General features: G+C 39.3%; 1 protein-coding gene across 1 annotated transcript; it reads right to left on the bottom strand.

Annotated features, from left to right (window-relative positions):
- Positions 1–1,070: 1,070 nt before the first annotated feature.
- On the bottom strand, positions 1,071–26,597 carry LOC114829781. The gene is made up of 7 exons (XM_029115953.2): positions 26,516–26,597; positions 20,207–20,272; positions 18,758–19,009; positions 18,582–18,643; positions 16,451–16,549; positions 11,677–11,839; positions 1,071–2,329 (listed from the first exon to the last, which is right to left on the bottom strand). Exons 1-7 carry the CDS (start codon positions 26,526–26,528, stop codon positions 2,133–2,135), a joined length of 852 nt encoding a protein of 283 aa, XP_028971786.2. The 5' UTR covers positions 26,529–26,597; the 3' UTR covers positions 1,071–2,132.
- Positions 26,598–27,046: the final 449 nt, after the last annotated feature.

Here is a 27,046-nt window from a genome sequence, read left to right as displayed (position 1 = left end):
CCCTAACCAGAAACCCAGGAGGAAAAGAATATATTGGTGGTCAGTGTTGTGTTATGATGGCCTATTGGAGTAGCTGCCATAGGCTTTACATCCTATAAAGTCCTGTTTGGGCAAGAAATAGATCTCCCCATGGATGTGATTTTGAATGTGTCTCAAAAAGATATGATTACCTTGGCCAGTGACTCTGTAGGGAGATTATCAGAGACTTTGTATACCTGTCCCCAATATTCAGCCTGGGGAGGGCTCTTTTAATCTTGCTCCCAGCCAGCCATGTCACGGGCAGATGGAAAACCTTCAGAAGTCCCAGCCAGTGATCTCCAACTGACTCAGACAAGACTTTTATACCTGGGGCGGTAATGTCATGAACTTGTTAGGGGACATGACATCATGTCATTGCATGCTAATTGATTGCACCAGCTCTCGTTGGTGAACTCTGTCAGAGACTCTGGGAACTTATAAAACAGAGACCCGGGAGCCGAGTGGGTATTTCTGGGGAGCAGAGTGTTATAACCTTGGGGCTTCCGAATGTTGTATAATGCTAGACTTTGAAACAATTCAAAAACGTACTGCCTTCAACAGATCTCTCATTGTATTTTGCTATTGGACCTATTCATGAAATGAATACGCTCCCTTTCAATAGCAGCCACAAATGTAATCTCCATGGAGATTAATTTGTAATGCATTGTGCATAAAAAGCATATCAGGTTCATATAATTTCTTTATGAGTTAACAGGATTGAATAAGTGCAGGCCTACAAGGACCCGAATTTGCCCTACTGATTGCCCAACTGTTTGTGTGTTTCTTTTACTGCAGTATTGAGTAAAAGGTAGAAATAGGTGAATACCCCCCCCAAAATTGGTCAGATTTACTGAATATTGGATAATAAAAAGTAGGAAAGAAAGAAAGCCCTCACATAACATTTTAGGCACAACCTCAAAAAAGTATTGTTTTGGTGAAACATATTTTTTTTATATAACTTTAAAATCAGTTGTTTTAGTTTGTACAATATACACAATATAGAATGTATCTAACATGAAACATTTCTTAATAGTTACTTATTTTCCTCCAAATATTAAAATCAGTATATCAGGCAGGTTATGACAATTTTCCATGAAACTGCTGCCAAAAACTAGGTTTGCCAGTTTTAAAATATGTAATTTAAATCTTGTTTCCCCTTGTTACGATGTTGACATATACATCAAAATACAGCTAAATAAACAATGAATAAAGTACTTGTTACAGTTGGATAGTGTATGACAACATTCACAGATATGATTCGGCACAAATATTTTAACACCTTCTACTGCCCAATAGAATATATACAGTATGTTTGTCAATAAAGTGCATGCATTGTCAAGCTGTCCTTCACAATGAGCTAGCAAGGACTAGATATTAATGGAATAATTATGCAATATACAATGTAACAATAAGGGTAAGCATTTGTATTGCAGTGGTCTTTAGGCTAACAACCATTCTTTGTGCTAATCTATCATGCCAATTATTTGTAACTCATTGCTAATCCAAACATGTTTTGCTTGACAATGATCATTTGATTTAGCAAAAGCACAAATAGATCTGAGACCAGGCTAAAAGATTTTTGCAAGTGCAACATCAAAGAATGTGAATCCTATTTGGACTAGGTTGAATCAAACAAAATGTGTTTATCAGTTAACTTGATCAGTATTTTCCATTCAATGCATTAGTCTGTCACAAATCTTATATGGAAAACAATGTGGCATGTTTTATTACCCAATAATGCCCTTCAAGCATGTTTGGTTTGGAGGCATACGTTGTAATCATTCTGTCTTAAATCACAAAAATAATGAGAGCCCTAATATTGAACCCTAATATCTCCTTAAATAAAAAGCAAGCAAACAAACAAAAGTAAGCTAGATTCTTAACAATTGCAGTATTTCTAAAAGAAACAGAAACCCCATTTTGGTGTGCTATGCTAACTCTAGCGCTGGCAATGTTCAAAAAGAGTCTACATATCAGGGTTGTGTTCATTAGGGCACGCAACTGAAAACATTTCTAAGGATTTAGACCTGAAAATGTGCTTTTCTCACTTCAAGTCAAGGAACTTCTGTTTAATCAAATTTCTTCTGCTTGGCACCTAATGAACACCACCCAGTTTAAAATATGGAACCAGCGCTAAGCAGACAAGCCAGCAGAGCGGCAGTGACCATTGGAAAAGAGTGTAGAAAGTGTGTCCCTCTAGTGGCAGAGGAGGAACCTTTTGGAGGGCTTGTAAGTAGTGGTTGAGCATTTATGGTGGTGGTTCCCATGGTTTTTGTTGTAGTGGAGGGGGTGCTGGTCATCATTGTAGTCACTGAAGAGACAACAGAACTAGTTTTATTGAGAAGACTCAAGCTTCAACATATAACATAACAATGGAGAACAAAGAATTGTCAGAAAATATACCAATATTGCACCCCATGGAATATCTTCCCATTTTATTGTGTGATCATTTATTTCATTTGTTTTAGCAATTTACACATATTACTAGAACATAAAAGTGTAAGGAAAATGTCCTTTTTGAAAACTGAAACACTAATATATCTTCTTTACATGAGTTGTCAATGCATGTTAGAAATACCGTTGGCAGTCATTACAGCTGTGAAACCTTTGGGTTAATCTCTTAACAAATGTTTTATATCTGGGAGTATTGTTTTGCAGTAATACTTGTTTAGTGCCTTTTTGCTAATATAATTCACATTTTGGGGAATATTTATATTTGGGGAATATTTATATTGTATATATGTCTCATAAAATAATTTTGGTTAGTACTGTGGTGTAACTATAATAGTGTTGATCTATCCCATTTTTTGTCCGATCACAGCTATAAAATTGATATTTCTTGTGGATACTATTTGTATGTATCTGCATCAAGTATAAAGAAAGTTAGATCAAGTTTCATAAGCATTCCTGTAGGCTTTAGGTCGATTCTTTTGCAACGTTTGCAACTTCATCAAAACTAAATAGAGACTAAAGTGGTATCCATCTATTCGTTTGACTTTGGGCAAGTAGATAAAGAGCTTAATTTGTGCACTGGCCTTGGTTGAGTCCCTGAATGTTTTTCTTCCACAAGTGGCAATTCAGTTAGAAAGAACATCTGTATATTTATAATCTACTCCCCAGACACTTCCTCCCAAAGTGTATTCAAGCAGTATCAACAATAAACAATACACAGTGAATTACTTCGAGAAAGGTTGTCTCCTATCGATGAATTGCACATCAGTCACTTGGTCGAGTAACAGTTAATACATAGCTACAGTAGGTACAACAAATGAAAGAGGGTGAATTGGTTATTGTGATGGTATTCCCATCGATCGGGAACTCTTAAAGGAGTAAGTACAAGAAAGACCTACAACGCAGAGATCAATAAACCCCACACAAACTTCCCTAAAGCTTCAACAGTCACCACTTTCCACATACCGTAGCCTACTCCTTCCAAACAACTTTCTAATATGCCTTCTGCAACTCCCATACATTACCTCGTCCATATTCCTCCAATATGCCGGTTAGGCCATGCATCTGTCACCGAATGAAAACGCCATCAAAAATGTACCACCGCACCAACCCATCAATAAATCCAGCACACCTAAGCGTGGCGAAAACACCGGATCCAGAGCGAACACCATGGGGTCGTCATGCCGCCACCTGTCACCCTGGTACCTCGATTAACGTGCTCAGCATGCGTTAATAAGCTTGTCAGTCCTTACGCGAGGTATTCCCAAGGCCCTAGCCTTGCCTGCAGATTTTAAATGTGCCCTAACACATTACCAGAACCATATTTAACTGCATTGTGCCCTTAAAATTAGTCTGATCAATCCCGAATCTCATTTCAGCCGGTCGCCCTTACACTCACCCCTTTCGTAGCCAGCCCATGATCCAGGGAGGATTTAGGCTCCAGAGAGCACGGTTGACCTGCTAGGATATGAGTTTGAGATACCAGTTTAAGTAACTAAAGGGCGAGCCCCCAAAATGTGATGGTAATTCCATCGATTGGAACTCTTAAAGGAGTAAGTACAGAGACAAAATTCTCTTGGCATAATTAGCAGTTTATTTGCAAGTAGTGAGACGCGTCAAAATCATACAAAATAATACTCTGAGGAATCTCTGAGGTAGATACATGAACAGTCCATATTTATTACAGTTAAAAGGGGTTACTGCCCTGCTGTCTTATGTCTCATAGGTTTTACCCAAAGGGTGGGCTGTCCCCCCACCTTATCCTTCCCGCCATAATGTTTACTGTTGTGTTTACCTAAAGAGGCCAATTGACCCTGCTTCCCCCAAGGGCCACATTCCTAAGGACCAAAGGACTGATACCCTTATTGGTTTAGGCAGATAAACAGATGGTCAGAGTACCTAATAATCCTCTGATATTATACAGACATGTGTGTCACAAACAAAGACCAGAGTTACATACCAGGTAATAGAAATGTACATTAGTTCAAGAATTTCCTTAACATTATTCACAGTGATGTATTAGTGTTAGTGTGGAAAATGGTAAACACAGCTTATGTCCTATTTTACTTCCAGCTAACCATGTTCAAATGTTTGCAGACTGACATAGGGATATCACCCACCTCAGTAAGGGGACCAGTTATGTACTACAGTGTAGAGGCCTAGTATAATAGTATCTGTCCAGCATTTTGCCAATAAAGAGAGGATTTGTACTTGTTATTGGTATGGATTCCTTGGCATTCCAAATGCACAGATGTCTTTCTATATACATTCAATGTACATTAGAATGTTCTTTTGTATGTACCATTCATAGGCATATTACACTCATATTATATTTATAATATCCAATGCTTCTAACAATTATATTGTCCATATTCCCCATTCTAAAATCTTTAAAATTGCTGCTAGTTGACATTGTTATGTATATTATTGCTATATATTTACTTCACATATTTCTTCATTCTTACTGCGTAGATGTCGTGTGCCATGTCACAATAATTTAATTGTTCAGGGTGACGCTGTGTTATTTGGTGCATTTGATGATTTATTTTTAAACTGAACTGACAAGTGTCTCACATTTTTTATGAGCTTTTCTTTGTTTTCTCTGTGAGACCATTATCTAACTATTATATGGAATTTGCTAATTAAGTAGGTGGAAAGTTGGGTATATTTTGCTCTCAGTAATATGTCACCTGACTTAATTCCATTTGGAACCGCACCTCGCACTAAAGTTAATGTCTGTGTACATTTGCAGAGATGTGTCATGCTGTTTTTGTTTTGCTTTTTCACATGCTTGGAGATTATCTGTATCTGTAATCAACAGCTCTACAGAATTTGAATAATGTATTATTCCAGAGTGAGTCCATGCTACAAAGGAGTTACTTGAATGAACTCAATAAATGTTTTGTTTTTGTTTATATAAACACCGATCAGCCATAACATTGTGACCACCTGCCTATTATTGTGTAGGTCTCTCTTTTGCCGCCAAAACAGCCCTGATCCTTCGAGGCATGGACTCCACTAGACCCCTGAACGTGTGATGTGGTATCTGACACCAAGACGTTAGCAGCAGATACTTAAAGTCATGTAAGTTATGAGGTGGGGCCTCGATGGATCGGACCTATTTGTCAAGCACATCCCATAGATTCCCACAAGTCAACACCTTGAATTTGTTGTGTTCCTCAAACCATTCCTAAACCATTTTTGCTTTATGGCAGGGCACATTATCTTGCTGAAAGAGGTCAATGCCATCAGGGAATACCGTTGCCAAGAAAGAGTGCACATGGTCTGCAACAATGCTCAGGTAGGTGGTATGTGTCAAAGTAATATCCACATGAATGGCAGGACCCAAGTTTTCCCAGCACAACATTTCCCAAGGCATCACACTGCCTCCGCCAACTTGCATTCATCCCATAATGCATCCTGGTGACATGTGTTCTCCAGGTAAGCGCTACATCCATGTAATGTAAAAGATGACGTGATTCACCAGACAAGGCCACTTTCTTCCATTGCTCCATGGTCCGTTCTGATGCTCACGTGCCCATGGTAGGTGCTTTCAGCAGTGGTCACAGGGGTCAGCATGGGCACCCTGACTGACACCTTTCTATCAGTACCAGCATTAACTTTTTCTGCAATTTGAGATACAGTAGCTCGTCTGTTGGATCGGACCACACAGGCCAGCGCTTTTCCTTCCTTGGACCACTTTTGATAGGTACTGACCACTGCAGACTGGGAACACACAACATGGGCTGCAGTTTTGGTGATGCTCTGACCCAGTCATCTTGCAGACAGAAAATGTACTTGCTGCCTAATATATCCCACCCACTGACAGGTGCCATGATAATGAGATTATCAGTGTTATTCACTTCACCTGTCAGTGGTCATCATGTTATGGCTGATCGGTGTATATGTAGGTGATATTGGGGCTGTCAAAATATAAGCGCTAAATAAAAAATGATAAATGCTGTAAAAAAATGTTTTCACTGTTAATGCATTTTTTTTTTTGAGCCTCAGAACCATTGCTAGTGCTTGACTAGAGTGGAGCGATCACCTATTCATTTGCAAAAGAATATGGGTAACATTATTAGACATTTGACTACTGGAATGGTCGAGAGCACTTCACATTAGATTTTTTCAATTTACAATGTAGAGTAGCCTACGCATTCATGTCGCGAATCGTGTTTACTCATCTGTTTACTGTCTGTGAATCCTGCCGTAAAATGGAGCGCTTTCGCTCTCAATGACGGCATGTGGTTTACAGTGTGTCAGTACTCATACGTTAGAAGTTGGAAATTGGAATATCTACAAGAACGTGACTCTCTGACCCTTTCCTGAAACTGATCCCTAGACGCGGGGTGTGCATGAAACCACCTCTCAATCAATTAATCAAATGTATTTATAAAGCCCTTTTTACAACAGCACTTGTCACAAAGTGCTTTTACAAAACACCCAGCATGGTAAGTTATTTTATGTTGTTGCCTAAACTAGACATTCATTTAGTCACCTGTCGCATTTCCAATAAAATATTATAAATGCATAACAACTTCTATGCTGAGCATAAATTACATATCTGGCCCTGATTAATGTCTTTTAATCTTTTAACATTTCTCAATTTTAATATTGTCTTTGCACTATTCTCAAGGAAATACAGGGATAAATGATTTGCACATCATTGCATTGTGTTTTTATTCCCAACTTTTTTAGAAACAAGGTTGTAATAAAGACACATATTTGGCTGTGGGCAAAAAGCTACTTGTTTGCAGGCTCTGACATGAACCCCATTCTAACCACATTTTAGACAAATAGTCAAAGCAAAATAACTCAAAAAGCATAGGTGTGATTCAGTGTGGGTTAATAACATGCCTGCAGCTTTCCAGAGGGGCTGAGTGGTGTTTTAAAATCCTAACATAATTGTTATTGTTTTTGGTGCCTTGATCAAGAGCACAATGGTAGAAGATGGTAGAACTATTGGATCGTATACCAGCAACTTTCTATTAAGATTTACATGGGATGCCCATAGATTTTGCCAGTCCATTGTGATAATTTGAAGGGAGACATTTAAGGACAATGACACACTCTGTTCATATGGACCTAGTTGGAAAAAGACAGTATATATACACTGCTCAGCAAAATGAAGGGAACACCTAAATCACACATCGGGGCTCGATTAACTAAATATATTAAAGATCAAAGTCTTTACAGTACATTGTGTAATTCGTTGAGAACAAAATGATGTAATAACGGTCATTGGAAACCAAAATGACCAACTGATTGAAGGCTGGATTCGAACTCACACCAAAAGTCAAAGTAAACAATGTCACTTGCATGAATTTCGACCCAGTGATCACCCCTGCTGGTTCTGTCTACCAGCAGGACAGGTTAGGTTAACTGAAGTGGGGAGGGGTTTCAATTATGGTTAACTCTCGCTGGGGCACGGATTTTGCAGTTCTTGTTACGAACTGTTCACCAGACCTGGAGCTATTGAGTGTAAAGGTACAGACCTTCTACCTTCCACGGGAATTCAGCTCCGCTATAATCACAGCAGTCTACATACCCCCGCAGGTGGATAAAATGCATGGTGGACCTATACGGAGCAATAAAAAGCCAAGATGATGCTCACCCTGAGGTGTTTTCATTGTTGAGGGCCATTTCAATAGGGCAAGTATGAGGAAAGTTTTGCCGAAATACAACCAGCACATTAACTTCCCTACTCGTGGTGATCAGACTCTTGACCGTTGTTAAACAAAATGGCTACAAACCATCCCCAGTCCCGCTTTTGGTAAGGCTGATCATACATTGATTCTGCCCCTCCTGTCCTTTAGACAAAAACAGGATAAACCGTTTTTTCAGACTCTTCAACACTGGAATGAGGGATCCATTACTGATTTACAGGACTGCTTTGAAACAACAAATTGGCAAATGTTCTGTAATGCTGCCGATGGAGACATTGATGAATACATACATAGACTCTGTCATAGAACATATCTCCAAGTGCATTGATAATGTTGTCCTGAGGGTCAATGTCAGGATTTTCCCCAACCAAAAGCCTGTGCAAAACGTCGGTGCTAAACTCAGTCCTCTACCTATAGCTCTGGGGACCTGGAGGCTTTCAGGAGATCCAGATATGACCTAAGGAAGGCTATCAGAGATGGAAAAAGAGAATACAGGGATAAGTTGGAGTCTACTTTCCACAGCTCTGACCCAAGGTGTATGTGGTGTGGACTGCAGTCCCTTCCTGCTTTAAACATATCACCATCATCCCTGTACTGAAGAAACCTTCCATCACCTGCCTGAATGACTACTGCCCTGTAGCACTGACCTCCATCATTATGAAGTGTTTCGAGTGGCTGGTCGGAATGAAAATCTGCTCCTTCCTTCCTGAAACCTTAGATCCCTTTCAATTTGCATACCTCCCCAATAGATCTACGGACGACGCCATTGCTATTTCCCACTTGGAAAAGGGCAACACATATGTGAAGATGCTGTTTGTGGACTACAGGTCTGCAATCAACACTATTGTGCCTGCTAGGCTTGTTCCTAAGCTCAGGACCCTGGGACTTAACACCTCCCTTTGTAACTGGATCCTGGACTTCCTTATGGGTAGACCCCAGGTGGTGAGAATAGGCAACCTCACCTCCTCTGCACTGACCCTAACCACCAAGGCCCCTCAGGGCTGCTTAGTCAATCCCCTCCTGTACTCCATGTTCACGCATTATTGTGTGGCCATGTGCACCTCCAACAACATCCTTAAAATGGTGGACAACACAATCGTCCTGGGTCTCATCTCCAACAATGACGAGACAGCTTATAGAGAGGAGGTAAAGAACCAGGCTACTTGGCACTAGGACAACAACCTCTCTCTCAACCTCTGCAAAACTAAGGAGATGACCAATAGGGGGGTCATGACCCCATACACATCAATGGAGCTGAAGTGGAGAGTCTTTGAATTCAAGTTTCTCGGTGTGTTAATCAAAGATGACCTTGCTTGGTCAAGCGAACTTGTCAGTGAAAACTGCCCAATAACAACTTTACTTTCTGAGGAAACTCAAAAAGTTTGGCATGTCTGTAAAAACTCTCACCAACTTCTACAGGTTCACCATTGAAAGCATTCTCTCAGGCTGTATTACTGCCTGGTATGGCAGCTGCTCCACTGCAGACCGCAAGTCCCTCCAGAGGGTGGTAAAGTCTGCAGAGCGCATCATCAGCTGCCATCTTACCTCTGTGCAAGGCATCTAAAATACACCATGCCTGAGGAAAGCACAGAACATCATCAAAGATCACAGCCACCCAGGCTTTGGTCTGTTCACTGCTGCCGTCTCGTAGACGCTACCAGAGCATTGGGGCACGCACCTCCAGACTCACAAACCGTTTTTTCCCTCAGGATATAAGGCTCCTCAACCAACAACACTGATTCATGATCATACTGATCACACATGAACATTCCAGATGCTCTGATGTATTTTCAGGTACTTTCAATGTACACTAGAATATTCCCTTTCATGTGCTATTCATTAGCATATTATACTCATCTTTAATATTCAATACTTTTTGTGCATTTTCCCAATCCTATTCCTTCTAAATTACTGCTACTTTACTTTGTTATGTATATTATTGCCATACTTCCCATATCTCTTATATTCAGTACTACTACCCATTTGCTGCTTAATTTACATTACTCTTTGTAAATTGCTGCTAGTTTTATAGTGTTATGTATATTATTGCTTCATTTTTTTTGCTATATTATTTGCTCTTTTTAAATTGCTACTAGTTTTACAGTGTTATGTACAGCTCTGGAAAAAATTAAGAGACCACTGCACCTTTTCTTTCCTTTCCAAAAAAGTTGGAAAGGAAGGTTTTGAGTGTGGAACAGAAGGGTTAAAATTAAGAGAACACTGCAAATTGAACGCTTCTGTTCCTCACTCAAAACTCTCATTCTTAATTTTTTCCAGAGCTGTATATTATCACTTTATTTTATAAACATTTTCATTGCTATATATTTTGCTATTTAAGTTTTTCTTAATTCCTGCTACGTAAATGTGGGGTGCCAAGTCACAAGAATTTAATTATGCATGATGACGCTATGATAAAAAAAAAACCTGAAACTAAATTTTTTGAGCAGTGAATATGTATATATACTGTATATTATTTACATTTACTTTGTTAAAGTTTTGAATCCCCGGATACATTTTCTCATTTTACAACAAAATTACAACTGATACATTAAAATTAAGTTTTGTTTGATACTTTAAGCTGACACAAAAATATTTATAAGAAGTCATTGGTATTATGATGGGAAATATTTATAAGAAAAATCTAAATACAGAAATATATTGAACCCATGTGCTGGAGATGCTCCCACTTTACACATATGAAATACATTTCTCAAATGTGGACATTGTTGGACATTGGAGAACCCCCAGCCATTCCATGTATTGGATCTGTTCCAGAACTAGCATACCTGATTATACTTGTCAGATAATCATCAAACCCACAATTAATTAATCTAATTTGCCTGTACAGGGCTAAAACTAAATTATGAAACATCTGGGTGTCTCTGAGGAGAGGATTCAACACTTCTACTAGAGAGGTTTGAGGTTAATTAATACAAATGCATATATTAGGAAGTATATAAAATAATATTCAACTGTTTGGACATCCCAGTGAACACAGATGGATCAATAATCTGGAGAATAACTGTGCACCGGTCAATCATATCTATGGCCTAAATTGGAAGGTGGCCAGAAATAAGCCATTACTCAAAAAGTACAAGCTTTTTGGCCAGTCAAAGTCAAAGTGCTAGGTGGCAGCACACACCATGTAATAAGTCACAGTGGTGGCAGCATCATGTTGTGGGAATGCTTCTCATTATCAAGTACAGGGCAAATTGTAAAAACTGAAGGAAGAATAGGTTTGTATGTCAAACATAACATTTCAATGTAACCTAATAATTCATTAAAATGAAAGAATTGGTCAGGCGTCTGATTATTATTTGAAAGGCAATGTATATATACTTTCCATTTTCTTTGACATTATGAGGTAGTTTATGTAGATCCGCAATACCAAAATTACAATTATAACCATTTCAAAAACATTTCATCTGAAAACCTTCAATGGTGGTGCATTACTATTGTATATGCTGTATATGTAAGACATTTACATTTATTGAAAAATACTTTATGTAATATATGAAATATATGAAAATAAAACTACCTGATGTTGTGTTGGTGGGATTCATAGAGGCCAGAGTAGAGTTAAGACAGCCGGTAAGGTTGCAGCATCCCATGGCACAGTTAGTCTGGGTGTAGTTGACACAGGCATTACTGCAGTAGGCACTGCAGTTACTGATGTAAGTCATGTCCTTGTTTCTCCACAGCTAAGAAGGTGTCACACATTAAAAACATTGAATAGAAGAAATAAAACAACATGTTCTTAATGCCACACTTTGCCCCACGTTATGCTATGCATCAATGTATTAAACTAATATTGCCTCATTACACATTTTCCGGTGGCCATGGTTAGGCAATCAGTCACAATTAATTAAATATGCCTCGTCATTGTAGTTGTTCTGATTACCAGGCCACATAATAATCAGCTATTTTTGACGTATGATATGGCTATATCCAGTAGTGATGGCCATTTGAGGCTTCATTACTGTTCTTCTAGCAGCAGGATATTATGCTGACAGCGGTAACTCAGATTTTCTTTTTTTAAATAAAAGCCATCTTTGAAATATATAAGGCAATATAGTTAACAATTTAGTCTATACATTGTATGTTTAATGTCTGTTCCAATATTATTCTTATCTGTTCTTTTTCACATTAAAATGTTAACTATATTCCCTTATAAATTTCAATTATGGCTTTCATTGTGATGAAGAAAATCTGAGTGCTGCCAGCATAATATCCTGCTGCAAAAAAAAAGGCTAATTGACCCTCGAATGGCCATTGATATCCAGGGGACAGATAGCTGATTAATTTATTAAGGAACATTTCTTTGCAGATTTCTTTGAAAACATTTGTCGCAAATTAAGATTGCCTGCCAGAATGACTTTATTTATGCAGTGACTTTATTTATGCTTGGATAAATTATTGACAAAGAGAGAAAGGAAACCGCTAGTTCACATCTTCGCCTTGAAAACTAGCTTTGCATGGACATTTTGCATAACCAGTCTTTGCATACACTGCCTGTCCAAATCAGATCATCACCGATCCTCCACCAAATTTCACAGTGGGTGCGAGACACTGTGGCTTGTAGGCCTCTCCAGGTCTCCGTCTAACCATTAGACAACTAGGTGTTGGGGAAAGCTGAAAATGTGACTGGTCAGAGAAGATTATCTTACTCTATTCCTCTACGGTCCAATCCTTATGGTATTTTGTAAACTTCAGCCTGGCTCTTCTTTGCTTCTCATTGATTAAGGGCTTTTTTCTAGCTTTGTATGACTTGCCCTTGCCCTTAGGAGCCTGTTTCGAACCATCCTCGCCATGCACTTCACCCCAGCTGCTGTTTGCCATTTATTTGTAGGTCACTTGATGTCATACTACGGTTATTGAGTGACATTAGAATGAGTTGATGGTCATCTCGGTCAGTGGACAGTCGTTTTCGCCCTCAGCCAGTCTGTAGCTTTGTTGTCCCCAATGTCTGTTGCTTGACCTTGTTCTTATGAACCGCCGTCTTTGAAATTTTCAGAATGGAAGCCACCTGACGCTTTTTGCCATCCAACTGCTCCTATTGCAAGAGGATAGTGATGACCACAGCAGTGGTTTTTATACTTTTCCTCATTAAATTAGATTTGGTTCAGGTAATCACCTAATCAGTACCTCATTGGCTGCCATACATGTAGAGATGCTGATTTAAGAAACATTATGAATGCTCTCTTATGGATATATATATAGTACAGGCCAAAAGTTTGGACACACCTTCTCATTCAATGCGTTTTCTTTATTTTCATGACTATTTACATTGTAGATTCTCACTGAAGGCATCAAAACTATGAATGAACACATGGAATTATGTACTTAACAAAAAAGTGTGAAATCACTGAAAACATGTATTATATTATAGATTCCTCAAAGTAGCTCCCTTTGCTTTTTTGATAGCGCTGCAAACCCTTCTTGTTCTCTGAATGAGCTTCATGAGGTAGTCACCTGAAATGGTTTTCACTTCACAAGTGTATCTTGTCAGGGTTAATTAGTGGACTTTTTTCCCTTATTAATGTGGTTGGGACCATCAGTTGTGTTGTGCAGAAGATTCACAGCCGACAGCTCTATTGGACAACTGTTGATGATAAGAACCAATCAGCTAATTAAAGAGAAATGAGTGGCCATTATTACTTTAACAAATGAAGGTCAGTCAGTCCGGAAAATTGCAAAAACTTTGAATGTGTCCCCAAGTGCAGTCGCAAAAACCATCAAGCGCTACAACGAAACTGGCTCACAAGAGGACCGCACCAGGAAAGGAAGACCAAGAGTCACCTCTGCTGCTGAGGATAAGTTCATCCGAGTCACCAGCCTCAGAAATCGCAGGTTAACAGCAGCTCAGATTAGAGACCAGCTGAATGCCACACAGAGTTCTAGCAGCAGACACATCTCTAGAACAACTGTTAAGAGGAGATTGCGCAAATCAGGCCTTCATGGTCAAGTAGCTGCTAGGAAACCACTACTACGGAGAGGCAACAAGCAAAAGAGATTTGTTTGGGCCAAGAAACACAAGGAAAGGACTTTAGACCAGTGGAAATCTGTGCTTTGGTCTGATGAGTCCAAATTTGAGATCTTTGGTTCCAACCGCTGTGTCTTTGTGCAATGCAGAAAAGATGAACGGATGGATTCTACATGCCTGGTTCCCAACGTGAAGCATGGAGGAGGAGGTGTGATGGTGTGGGGGTGCTTTGCTGGTGACACTGTTGGGGATTTATTCAAAATTGAAGGCATACTGAACCAACATGGCTACCACAGCATCCTGCAGCGACATGCCATCCCATCCGGTTTGCATTTAATTGGACCATCATTTATTTTTCAACAGGACAAAGACCCCAAGAAGAAGAGTAATGGAGTGCTGCGCCTGATGACCTGGCCTCCACGGTCACCGGACCTGAACCCAATCGAGATGATGTGGGGTGAGCTGGACCGCAGAGTGAAGGCAAAAGGGCCAACAAGTGCTAAGCATCTCTGGGAACTCCTTCAAGATTGTTGAAAAACCATTTCAGGTGACTACCTCTTGAAGCTCATCAAGAGAATGCCAAGAGTGTGCAAAGCAGTAATCAGAGCAAAGGGTGGCTATTTTGAAGAAACTAGAATATAAGACGTGTTTTCAGTTATTTCTCACTTTTTTGTTAAGTACATAATACCACATGTTCATTTATAGTTTTGATGCTTTCATTGAGAATCTACAATGTAAATTGTCATGAAAATAAAGGAAAGGTGTGTCAAAATGTTTGGCCTGTACTGTATATATATACACTCACCTAAAGGATTATTAGGAACACCTGTTCAATTTCTCATTAATGCAATTATCTAAACAACCAATCACATGGCAGTTGCTTCAATGCATTTAGGGGTGTGGTCCTGGTCAAGACAATATCCTGAACTCCAAACTGAATGTCAGAATGGGAAAGAAAGGTGATTTAAGCAATTTTGAGCGTGGCATGGTTGTTGGTGCCAGACGGGCCGGTCTGAGTATTTCACAATCTGCTCAGTTACTGGGATTTTCACGCACAACCATTTCTAGGGTTTACAAAGAATGGTGTGAAAAGGGAAAAACATCCAGTATGCCGCAGTCCTGTGGGCGAAAATGCCTTGTTGATGCTAGAGGTCAGAGGAGAATGGGCCGACTGATTCAAGCTGATAGAAGAGCAACTTTGACTGAAATAACCACTCGTTACAACCAAGGTATGCAGCAAAGCATTTGTGAAGCCACAACACGCACAACCTTGAGGCAGATGGGCTACAACAGCAGAAGACCCCACCGGGTACCACTCATCTCCACTACAAATAGGAAAAAAAGAGGCCACAATTTGCACGAGCTCACCAAAATTGGACAGTTGAAGACTGGAAGAATGTTGCCTGGTCTGATGAGTCTCGATTTCCGTCGAGACATTCAGATGGTAGAGTCAGAATTTGGATCCATAATGCCTTGTTACCACTGTGAAGGCTGGTGGTGGTGTAATGGTGTGGGGGATGTTTTCTTGACACACTATGGGCCCCTTAGTGCCAGTTAGGCATCGTTTAAATGCCACGGCCTACCTGAGCATTGTTTCTGACCATGTCCATACCTTTATGACCACCATGTACCCATCCTCTGATGGCTACTTCCAGCAGGACAATGCACCATGTCACAAAGCTCGAATCATTTCAAATTGGTTTCTTGAACATGACAATGAGTTCACTGTACTAAAATGGCCAGTCACCAGATCTCAACCCAATAGAGCATCTTTGGGATGTGGTAGAACGGGAGCTTCGTGGCCTGGATGTGCATCCCACAAATCTCCATCAACTGCATGATTGCTATCCTATCAATATGGGTCAATATTTCTAAAGAATGCTTTCAGCACCTTGTTGAATCAATGCCACGTAGAATTAAGGCAGTGCTGAAGGCGAAAGGGGGTCAAACACAGTATTAGTATGGTGTTCCTAATAATCCTTTAGGTGAGTATATATATACATATATATATATATATATATATACATATATATATATATATATATATATATATATATATATATATATATATATATATATATATATATATATATATATATATATATATATATATATGGATATATATGGATGGATGGATGGATAGAGGGGTAGATAGTTATAGAACATATTCCCAGTAATTTACTAAGGTTTAGTTTTTGTTATAATGTAGAAGGCCATGTAAAGTTATATCTAAAATAGATTCGATGTAGTGACAGCAGCTGTTTTATTTTTGAATGCAAAGAGACAGAACCGTTGTGTAAAAAAACAAAATGCTACTTGTATACTTTACCTGACAGAAGGTAACATTATCAGGGCATAAAACAGGAGTCACATTCTGGTATTCCTTAATGCACTCCGAGTAGTTACAGGAAAACTGAGGACAGGATATCTGAGTAACAGCAAAACAGGGAAAGACAGATAAAGAGAGCAAGAAAGAAGAGCTTCAGACATCTACTAACAGAAAACAAAAAACTGAAATTTGTAAGTGAAGTGATATTGCCCTTCTTGAGTAAAAACCCAGTTAAGACATTTAAAGGGGTTAGAATGGTGACTACTTAAATCATGGAAGAATCACTCCTAAAAGTTGAATTACATAATACCTGCATGCATAGACACAAGACATAGATTGGACCAGTTACCATCACCTCAACCCCGCACTTAAACACACACACACGTCTTTTTATCCTTGTGGGAACCTGAGACCTAACCATGAGCAAGGATGTTTCTATATTTCCTTCCTCTAATCCTCACCCTAAACCTTACCCAAACATTAATCTAAGTCTAAACCTAACCTTAACAACTTAATTGCTTAACTATATTACTTACATGTAACACATTCACATTGGCGTAATTACTTTGTTAACATTTTCATGTAGTTATTTTGAATATCTTTACTTTACCATTTCTATTTTCAGTTAAAGTTTGCATTTTGTATTAAAAATGTATGCATTTCCCTTGATACGTCTGTTACTCGCTGCGAAATAAAAGCATATTTTGTAGTAAACGTTTTTTTGGAAGGGTATCCACTGTATGCCTTGTTGCTGTCATGTTAAATGCTCTCCATTTGAAAATGATTTGTCTCACAGTGGACTGATGCAGCTCCAATCTTTCTGAGATGCTTGTATACCCTTCCCCAGTCTGATGTGCTCTCACTACCATCTTCCTGATGTCCTCTGAGATCTTTCCTCCCTGCATGGGGTGTTTTGAGTCCTGCCCAAACACGTTCATAAAGATCCCTCCTTTGATTGGTTCATTTGGTAACCAATTATTTGCCCACCTGATACACTTAAATGGTGAGCAATGCTACTTGGGGTTCACTTATTATTGCACCTGTACTAATTATTTTAAAATGTTCCAATATGGAATTGAACTATAAACCTGTTATGTCAGATAAAAAAGACTGATTAAAACTAAATCAATATTTCATGGTGAACACCAAACATACACAGTACCTATATATACTGTGTATATATATATATATATATATATATATATACACATAATTGCACAACAGGTTCACATTTTTTCAAGCAGCACTGTAGAATGTGTTCTCATGAAAACCTCAATCATGTGTGCAGACCTATTTGATAATGAGAGAATGCTGATTCACTTAAGAATTCAGTAGTTATTTTGGGGAAAAACATATACAATATGATTTTATAGGCAGGAACAATACATTATTTTCCCAAACTGCTGACATATCATTCACTTTATTTTAATTCCATAATGTCTATTAAGTTTTCTGTCTTCGTCACAGCACTGACGTTTCACTGAGTCCAAGTCCACAGTTGGCACCCATTCAGATTAGCCACAAATTCATCATTTTGTTAATTCTCTTAAATTAAATGCTGTGACTATTTCTCGTTAGCTAGCAATGAGGCTTAAGTTGTTCAATACAACCTATAATATTGACTTAGTTAATAGCACTTAAAAATATATGTTTTCCTGTGCAGGTGTGCTGTTGGCATACACAACTTTATTAACACAGAAATGTTGAACATTTAGCACAGTAAGCCTTAACTAGCATTCACTGGTTGAAGTTGAAGTAACGTTTTAGTATTATGGATTTGACTGGTGACTACTACATCAATATACAGCTCCAGTAAAAAACAAGATATCACTGCACCTTTTTCTTTCCTTTCCAAAAAAGTTGAAAAGGAAAGTCTTGAATGAGTAACAGAAACGTTCAATTTGCAGTGGTCTCTTAATATTAACCCTTCTGTTCCTCACTCAAAATCTTCCTTTTTGACTTTTTTGGAAAGGAAAACCCTCATCTGGTTAACCAAAGCCAGATATGTATAGGAAACCCTGAATTTGTTGAGCCATCTTTCTGGAATATCCCTCAGAAGTGACTGTGTTACTTTGACATCCGGTACGTCAGTCAACCTCAGGGAGCTAGACTATTAAGCTGCTAGACTCACCGAGTCCATGTCATCGTTGAGGTCCCATGAGGTAGCATTATAAATGTTAGTGGTTTCATTACCTGTGTAAGCAAAGACCAGATGTATTGTCAGAGCAATGATAAACAATAGCAATAATGACTGGCTAAAGAAAGCCTTTACTGTACATCCTGAATGTTATAAAACAAAGGGATTACCAGCCATTGGGTTTGCACCGGACTGGGTTGAATAGGAGGTCGAGGCAGCCTCAGTAGGAGCTGCTTGTCCAGTATTATTTGTTGTGCTCCACCAGATTGTCGAATTTTTTACATAAACGTTAGGTGAAATTGATGCTGACGATGCAGAGGAATCGTTTGTGGCATACAGCGTTGTAGAATTTGTGGCCACTGTAGTGTTTTGTCCTGATACAAACGCAGTTGTCTGTAGTCCTAGTAGGAAGAGCAGGAGGCCTGTTCAGAGAAAAGATAAAGCTGTCATCATTTAGCACAAGGGTGGTCAGGACTCCCTTTTCACATTTAAAAAGTCAACTTTCTCTTGTTGTTTAAGGTTTAAAAATCATTTCCTGCAACTCTATGCAATTTAACAAGATTTGTTACACCATTTAGGAACTATTGGTTTAAAGATCATTACTAAGGCTTGAAAACAACAATACCAACTCTTAAGAAGGAACATATTTAGTTCCAAAATATTTAATCATCATTATCATGTTATCTAATTAATTTGAGATGCAGTATAATGTTAAACGGCAAGAAATGTAGCTAGCAAATTTTAGCATTACTAGCTATTCTTGATAAAGTGATGTGATGATGTTCCTTTTTAAATTAGATCAGCCGATAATATTTAAAGACATTAGCCCCATGCAAATTCTGGTCATCTATATGACTGTGGTGTCTATATAATATTAGTGACCATGACAACAACACAAACGAGTCAGCATTTGAATACGGCTACCAAAGATAATAATAGATCCGATTTACCCACATTACAGTATTCCTCACATTCTTAAAATTTTTATAAGGATAATGTATATGAAATCTAAATTTAATAGGAAACTAGGGTCTTTTAAAGAAAGTGATCAGATCAACTGAAAACAAGATCACACATTTTATAAGACCTCTTTCAAAACAGTCAAACTAATTTCACTCATGTAGCTGAGATTTCTTCAAAAAGTGGAGAATCTTGAAAGTGTATGTATGCAGAACTCAGGACTACAAATAATCATCTTGGTTGAACCCTGTCCCTGCTGCAAAATATCCTGTATGTAAGTCTTTCATTGTGAACCTATTAATTAAATTAATCATTTATAATGTTTGTGAGATCTGATTTCTGACTGTCTGAATTGCATTTACTGTGTCTACTGTGTCTTCTGCAATGAACCTTCATGACTCTTGCAAATAGTGACTACAAATATAATGGGCAATTTAATTAAAGTTAAAGTCTAGTATCTGGGAATCCATTTAAGTTATTTATATTGATTAATTACAAATTCTTAATTTTAATCAATATTTTATGTGTTAAATTCATAATTATTTACTTTTATTTTTACTTTCTATTGTTCTATTGTTCATTAATCAATCTATGTGAGTCAGTGATCATTTTTAAAGTTTAAAACAGAAACATAAATGATTGTAAATTAGTGAACATACCCTTGCCATTAAAGAAAATAGTTGAAGCCATAGTCTTCTGGAGGAAGAAGGAGCCCTTAATCCAATCTAGAAAAGGAAATTTGGGTCATAAGTAAATGTTTTGACGCAAGATTGAATTATTTCCAACTCCATTCCAGTATATAGTGCATATTCCCATGTGTGGGAATGTTGTTTTTCTTTCAACACTGTAGTTAAACCATGCATGCATACATGTGTGCCATCACTTTATTTTCTCTTTCCCCATTAGGGGAAATGGTTTGCATATTTTTGTTCATTTGTGTATTCATATTAGGAAGCACAAAAACAGGAAATGGCTCCTTTATTGTGTTTGGTTTCATTTTTGTAAACAAAAATAGGATATCAACTCAAATCAGTTCGACTACTATGATTAGATAGTAGCCGATAGCCTGTAGTATCTGATAAAAGTAAGATTTCTTTGCTATGGAACCAATAAAAACGACATTAACGCGATATGTAAGATTCTGACTGTAATACTAGCATAAAAACAAACATAAATGACCACTATACATTTGCAGTTAACAGTTTAAGTTAGTGTTAAATCTTTTCTACAAAATTAGAGTGACTGATATATTCCTAATTCCAACTTTCTCCATGTATCAATTTGTACAGACTTGTAATGTCCTTATAGTCACTTTAGACACTCGTAGACAAGGACGGATGTTATTTCTATGAGGCCCCTGCCATGAGTGACTTTGGATGCCACCCCAAAACCTAAAAACTGTTTTCACACACAAAGTTCCCCCCATTTAAACCACTCTATGTCCTCTAAGATTTTCATGTAGGTTTTTCTCCCAGACTTTTTCTCCCGTAATATTGCCTCTCTTGTTTCCTTTTATTTTTTGCTTTTTTTTGAAGCACTGCTTTTGCCAAGTGTTTTTGCCAAGTTAAGTTAGATTAAATTGGTGGTCCAACAGGCCATGGTTCTCAGTCGGAAAAGGGTGGCTTGCCCACTTCAGGTTGGTGGAGAGTGCCTGCCTCAAGTGGAGGAGTTTAAGTATCTAGGGGTCCTGTTCACGAGTGAGGGAAGGATGGAACGGGAGATTGACAGACGGATCGGTGCAGCTTCTGCAGTAATGCGGTCGATGTATCGGTCTGTCGTGGTGAAGAAAGAGCTGAGCCGCAAGGCGAAGCTCTCGATTTACCGGTCAATCTACGTTCCTACTCTCACCTATGGTCATGAGCTTTGGGTCATGACCGAAAGGACAAGATCCCGGATACAGGCGGCCGAAATGAGCTTTCTCTGCAGGGTGGCTGGGCGATCCCTTAGAGATAGGGTGAGAAGCTCGGTCACCCGGGAGGAGCTCAGAGTAGAGCCGCTGCTCCTCCACATCGAGAGGGGTCAGCTGAGGTGGCTTGGGCATCTGTTTCGGATGCCTCCGGAACACCTTCCTGGGAAGGTGTTCCGGTCCCGTCCCACCGGGAAGAGACCCGGGGAAGACCTAGGACACGCTGGAGGGACTATGTCTCCCGGCTGGCCTGGGAACGCCTCAGTGTCCCCCCGGAAGAGCTGGAGGAAGTGTCTGGGGAGAGGGAAGTCTGGGCATCCCTGCTTAGACTGCTGCCCCCGCGACCCGGCCCCGGATAAGCGGAAGATGATGCTATGCTATGATGCTAAATTGGTGGTCACTCTCACAATTTTCAAACAGCCCCTTTAATTTGACTGGACAAAATGTACATATCAGAATGCTTTCATTGGTTTAACCAGAAAATATAAAACTGACAATTTTCTTCCAACACAATTTCTGCACAATTTTCCTGGTGTTAAGAGATGTGCTAATTATTTTAAATCATAATAATGTGAAGCATTGTTATAGCCTAAATGTTGTAAACATTATATAGTGTGCCTTTACATAAATCAGCCATAACATTATGACCACCTGCCTTATATTGTGTAGGACCCCCTTTTGCTGCCAATACAGCCCTGACCTGTCGAGGCATGGACTCCACTAGACCTCTGAAGGTGTGCTGTGTTATCTGGCAGTTGTGAGGTGGGGCCTCCATGGATCGGACCTGTTTGTCCAGCACAACCCACAGATGCTTGATTGGATTGAGATCTGGGGAATTTGGAAGCCAGGTCAACACCTTGAAGTCGTTGTTGTGTTCCTCAAATCATTCCTGAACCGTTTTTGCTTTGTGGCAGGGCGCATTATCCTGCTGAAAGAGGCCAATTCCATCAGGGAATACCGTTGCCATGAAAGGGTGCACATGGTCTGCAACAATGCTCAAGTAGGTGGTACATGTCAAAGTAACATCCACGTGAATGGCAGGACCCAAGGTTTCCCAGCAGAACATTGCCCAAAACATTACATTACCTCAGCCGGCTTGCCTCCTTCCCATAGTGCATCCTGGTGCCATGTGTTCTCTAGGTAAGTGATGCACACGCACCCAGCCATCCATGTGATGTAAAGAAAACATGATTCATCAGACGAGGCCACCTTCTTCCATTGCTCCATGGTCCAGTTCTGATGCTCACATGCCCATTGTAGGCGCTTTCGGTAGTGGTCACAGGGGTCAGCATGGGCACCCTGACTGGTCTGCGGCTACACAGACCCATACGCAACAAACTGATATGCACTGTGTGTTTTGATACCTTTTTATCAGTACCATCATTAACTTTTTCAGCAGTGTGAGCTACAGTAGCTCCCATGTGCATCAATGAGCCCTGGCTGCCTTTTTGATATGTACTGACCACTGCAGACCGGGAATACCCCACATGGGCTGCAGTTTTGGAGATCTGACCCAGTCGTCTAGCCATCACAATATAGTCCTTGTCAAAGCCACACAGAACCTTACGCTTGCCCATTTTTTCTGCTTCTAACACATCAACTTTGAGGACAGAATGTTCACTTGCTGCCTAATACATTGTGATAACCAGTGCCGTGATAACGAGATTATAATGAGATTATCAGTGTTATTCACTTCACCTGTCAGTGGTCATAATGTTATGGCTGATCGGTGTATATCAAGATAATGTCAGTTAAAATAGTAAAATATAAAATATTAATTTACATTATATTGGTTCACATTCATGGAAATATCTAGTATAAATATACTACCATATTTAATATTAAATAAAGAATATTAAATAGATAAAATATCTAACAATTGCTACTAGTTAGAGGCCCTGGTATTGGTTGTGGTGAGATCAAGGAGCCCCGGAACAGGTTCTGGAGGGACTCTATCAATTGTGGATGCCGGACATTAATATGGTTTGTGGAGGAGTAAGCGTTGAGGTCGTGTCGGGGGGCCCTAATCTGGTATGGGTTGAGGTGGAGCTGAGGGGCCTTGGTATGGGGGTTGAGGAAGGGTCCTGGTATGGGTTGAATCGAGGGGCCCTGGTATGGGTTGAGGTGGAGTCAAGGGGCCCTGGTATGGGTTGAGGTGGAATTGAGGGGCCTTGGAATGGGTTGAGGTGGAGACGAGGGGCCCTAGTATGGGTTGAGGAAGGGCCCTGGTATGGGCTGAGGTGGAGCTGTGGGGCCCTGGTATGGGTTGAGGAAGGGCCCTGGTATGGGTTGAGGAAGTGTCCTGTATGGGTTGAGGTGGAGTGGAGGGGCCCTGGTATGGGTTGAGGTAGAGCTGAGGGGCCCTGGTATGGGTTGAGGAAGGGCCCTGGTATGGGCTGAGGTGGAGCTGAGGGGCCCTGGTATGGGTTGAGGAAGGGCCCTGGTATGGGTTGAGGAAGTGTCCTGGTATGGGTTGAGGTGGTGCCCTGGTAGTCAGGAGACACTTGATTGGCTGAAGAGTACTCATATTCAAGCACTATTGGTCTATCTATCTATGTTTTGCATTCACAGTATATTGTCCCACGGGCCTCTGGCCATTAGGGGCCTCAGGTTACCTTGTAGCCTGAGGCCCCGAATGGTTAGAGGCCCTTGGGCCATGCCCCATTTGCCCTGTACATAACCCGGCTTTGTTTGTGGTTCTATCCTTCCCACCCTAAACCACCCTGGACTAGCTAGTACTATACCTGTCTCGTTCAGTAAGGCAAGATGAGGAGGAGACAAGTCATTTTATTGTTTATAGTCAAGATTTGTGTGCCCCTTTAAGAAATATTTTGTGAGCTACAATACATGATATTGCCGCAACCAGGACGGTGTCATTGAAAAGCATGCAACAAGAGCAGATGAGAACTGTCGCATCTACAGTGCGCAGTAATGCTCTTTATTATTTCTATCAATTATCCAAGTTCTGTAGAATAAAACGTAAAATCTAAACCACCCCCTGAGGTAGTTCCAGCCTCTGACTTAGGTCAGGCTATCATTGGCTTGTTGAGTTGTACGTTTCATTATGGTATCAGTAGTTAGGGGTGATTACCAACAATTAATTTAAACTGCAGAAACACTGCTGGTTTTCTGAGTATTGCACAAAAATGTCATTTTATAAATTTGCGCACCTACATTTTAGACGCATATGAATTGTAGCACCATTAAACCCTGTATAGTTGTCTCCTCATGTTGACGACTCCAAGTCATACTATATTGTGTGCTTCTCTACTCAAAGAATTAATCCACCATTTCTTTTGTAAATATGTTTGAATAATCCCTATTCATCTTTCAATAACTCATGTCGATTAGAATGCTTGTGTAAACCAATGAGGGAAGTTTGACTAAAAATAGAAAGCTCTATTTGAGTGCCTGGCAATGCAATTGCTCTTGGACACACGCAAGCAGTTTTAGATACAATAACAGAATAAGAGGGATGTGTACATTTATTTGGCAACACTTATACATGCACTGCAGTTGGTGTAATTTTTGTGCAACAAAAAAAGTTTAAGAGGCTCTGGGAAGTCAGACCACACCCCAACAACAATACATCTATTCTAGTCTCAGTTTCTGGGAAGGGGACCAGGGGTAGGTGAGTCTTTCTGGGTGTGGGAGTATATTTTTGTATTTTCTTATATTATGTAAATAAAATTACACCGACTCTGTCTACATTTGTTTGTTTTGTGGCTTCTAATGTAGCATATTTGAAATTTGAAATTGAAAAATGCAGAAATGTACAATCCAGATAGTGAGATTGTACATTTTTTATTGTCTAGAAGGATAATGGCTTCCTAACTATTTGATGAGATGGCACATGATGATGTCACAGTTCAAGGAATATCACAGTTCAAAAGACTAAATCTACAGGTCTATTATGTATTTTTATTTTCTGTTGACACATGACTTATGTTAGATCCGAGAGAGTGATATGACTGTTTAAACTTGGTAATAGACCATGGTAAATGTGCATAACAACTGTGTCCATTCATTATGTCCCCGGCCTGGACTTATCCCTTGATCCAATGCCATCATCTCATCTGTGGGCTCCTCAGCAAACAATTCTCTAATTGTTCTATGATGAAACTGATCTGTTGAAGGTTTAAAATGGCCACAGCCATCAATATTGGAGTCAAATTTGGTTTGGTATAGAAAAGAGAGGTAGAAGATAGTTAGATTTTTTTAAGTTAATTTTGAGAGTACATTTTAAACAACCACCTAATCCTAAAAATATTTTTGCAGGTGGAATTACAATATTGACCATTGCCGAAAATAATCTGACAAATAGATGAGGCACCAGAAGAAATTATTTTGTTCTGTAAACTGTTGGTTGGTAGGCGTTTATTCATGATCTCAATTAAACTGTGTTTGTTCCTTGTGAGGTCCCTTGGGGAATGGCACTAAGCACGCATGTTTTTCATCCCTCCCTAGGAACCAGCTGCAGAGTCCTCTTTGGGTTCACCACCCTGGAAACTGAGAGACAACAGTGGCCAGCAGCCCAATGTTGTGTGTGTGTAAACAGGAATGTTAATATTATTTAAGGTCTATGAGGAACATTATATCGAATGATCTAAAGTTTGAATAAAGTGTATCTATGAATGTCATTAAAATAAATGTTAAAAAGGATTTGCTCTACATTTTACCAACCCCAATAATAAACAACAATAAGAAAAAAACAACTATGGGTTGTAAAACCACTGTCGAATTTTAAATATTGACAATAGCATACTAAAATTTATTTATTATGATACATTGATGCTTATATATTTAAAACCACAGTTGAAAAGTGACACAAGCTTACTAATTACATATGTATAAACGCATATATAATATGAGCATGTAAGCATTTAATGCCAGTATAATAACCTCATACTTCTCAGTGTGCAGTAACTAAGCAACTTTATACCATCATCTTTAAGCCACCATGGCAACCCTCAAGGTTAAACTTCATCATCCTTAGATGGCAATAAAACAACAAACACTTTTTTTTTTAACAAAATCAACAACAATAATAACAGCTGCTTACCTGTATGTAGCATTGAGTGAAAGTCTGACAATTAAGTCGTTTTCCTGCTATGAATGAAGTATATAGCCTGCTTCGTTTCCTGACCGTCTGTCAAGGTGCCTCTTTTTCCTATTGATGCCACCTAAGTGGAAACTCACCTGCACACCCAGAAAGCAGAGAGGCGGAGCCTAATTGCAGAGAGCAGCCTGGATGGATCCAGCTTCCACACAAGGTCCCAGAGATTAAATTAGGGTCAACTTCTGATCATCTAACTCATTGCACACCTATGATCAAGTGACCCAGATGCAAATCTCAACTGCGTACAATGGCCAGTTAACAGATAGTCATGATATACCTTGCATACAAAGGGTCAATCAGAAAATGACTGAAAATACTAAAATACACTTTGAAAATAGAAGAACAAAAGTATCTTAGGAAAATATGATTTAAAAGCCCCAGCTTTTTTTGCCAGCTCAGGCAGAGACTAATATTTTCAAAAATATTTGTAATAATTAAAAATGAATGGTTTTAATATATTTAGTACTTTAGTAC

Source organism: Esox lucius, chromosome 20 (assembly GCF_011004845.1).
Source record: "Esox lucius isolate fEsoLuc1 chromosome 20, fEsoLuc1.pri, whole genome shotgun sequence".
Lineage (NCBI taxonomy): Eukaryota > Metazoa > Chordata > Actinopteri > Esociformes > Esocidae > Esox > Esox lucius.
Note: the sequence above shows the minus strand (reverse complement) of the source record. Positions and strands in the feature narration are given on the sequence as shown.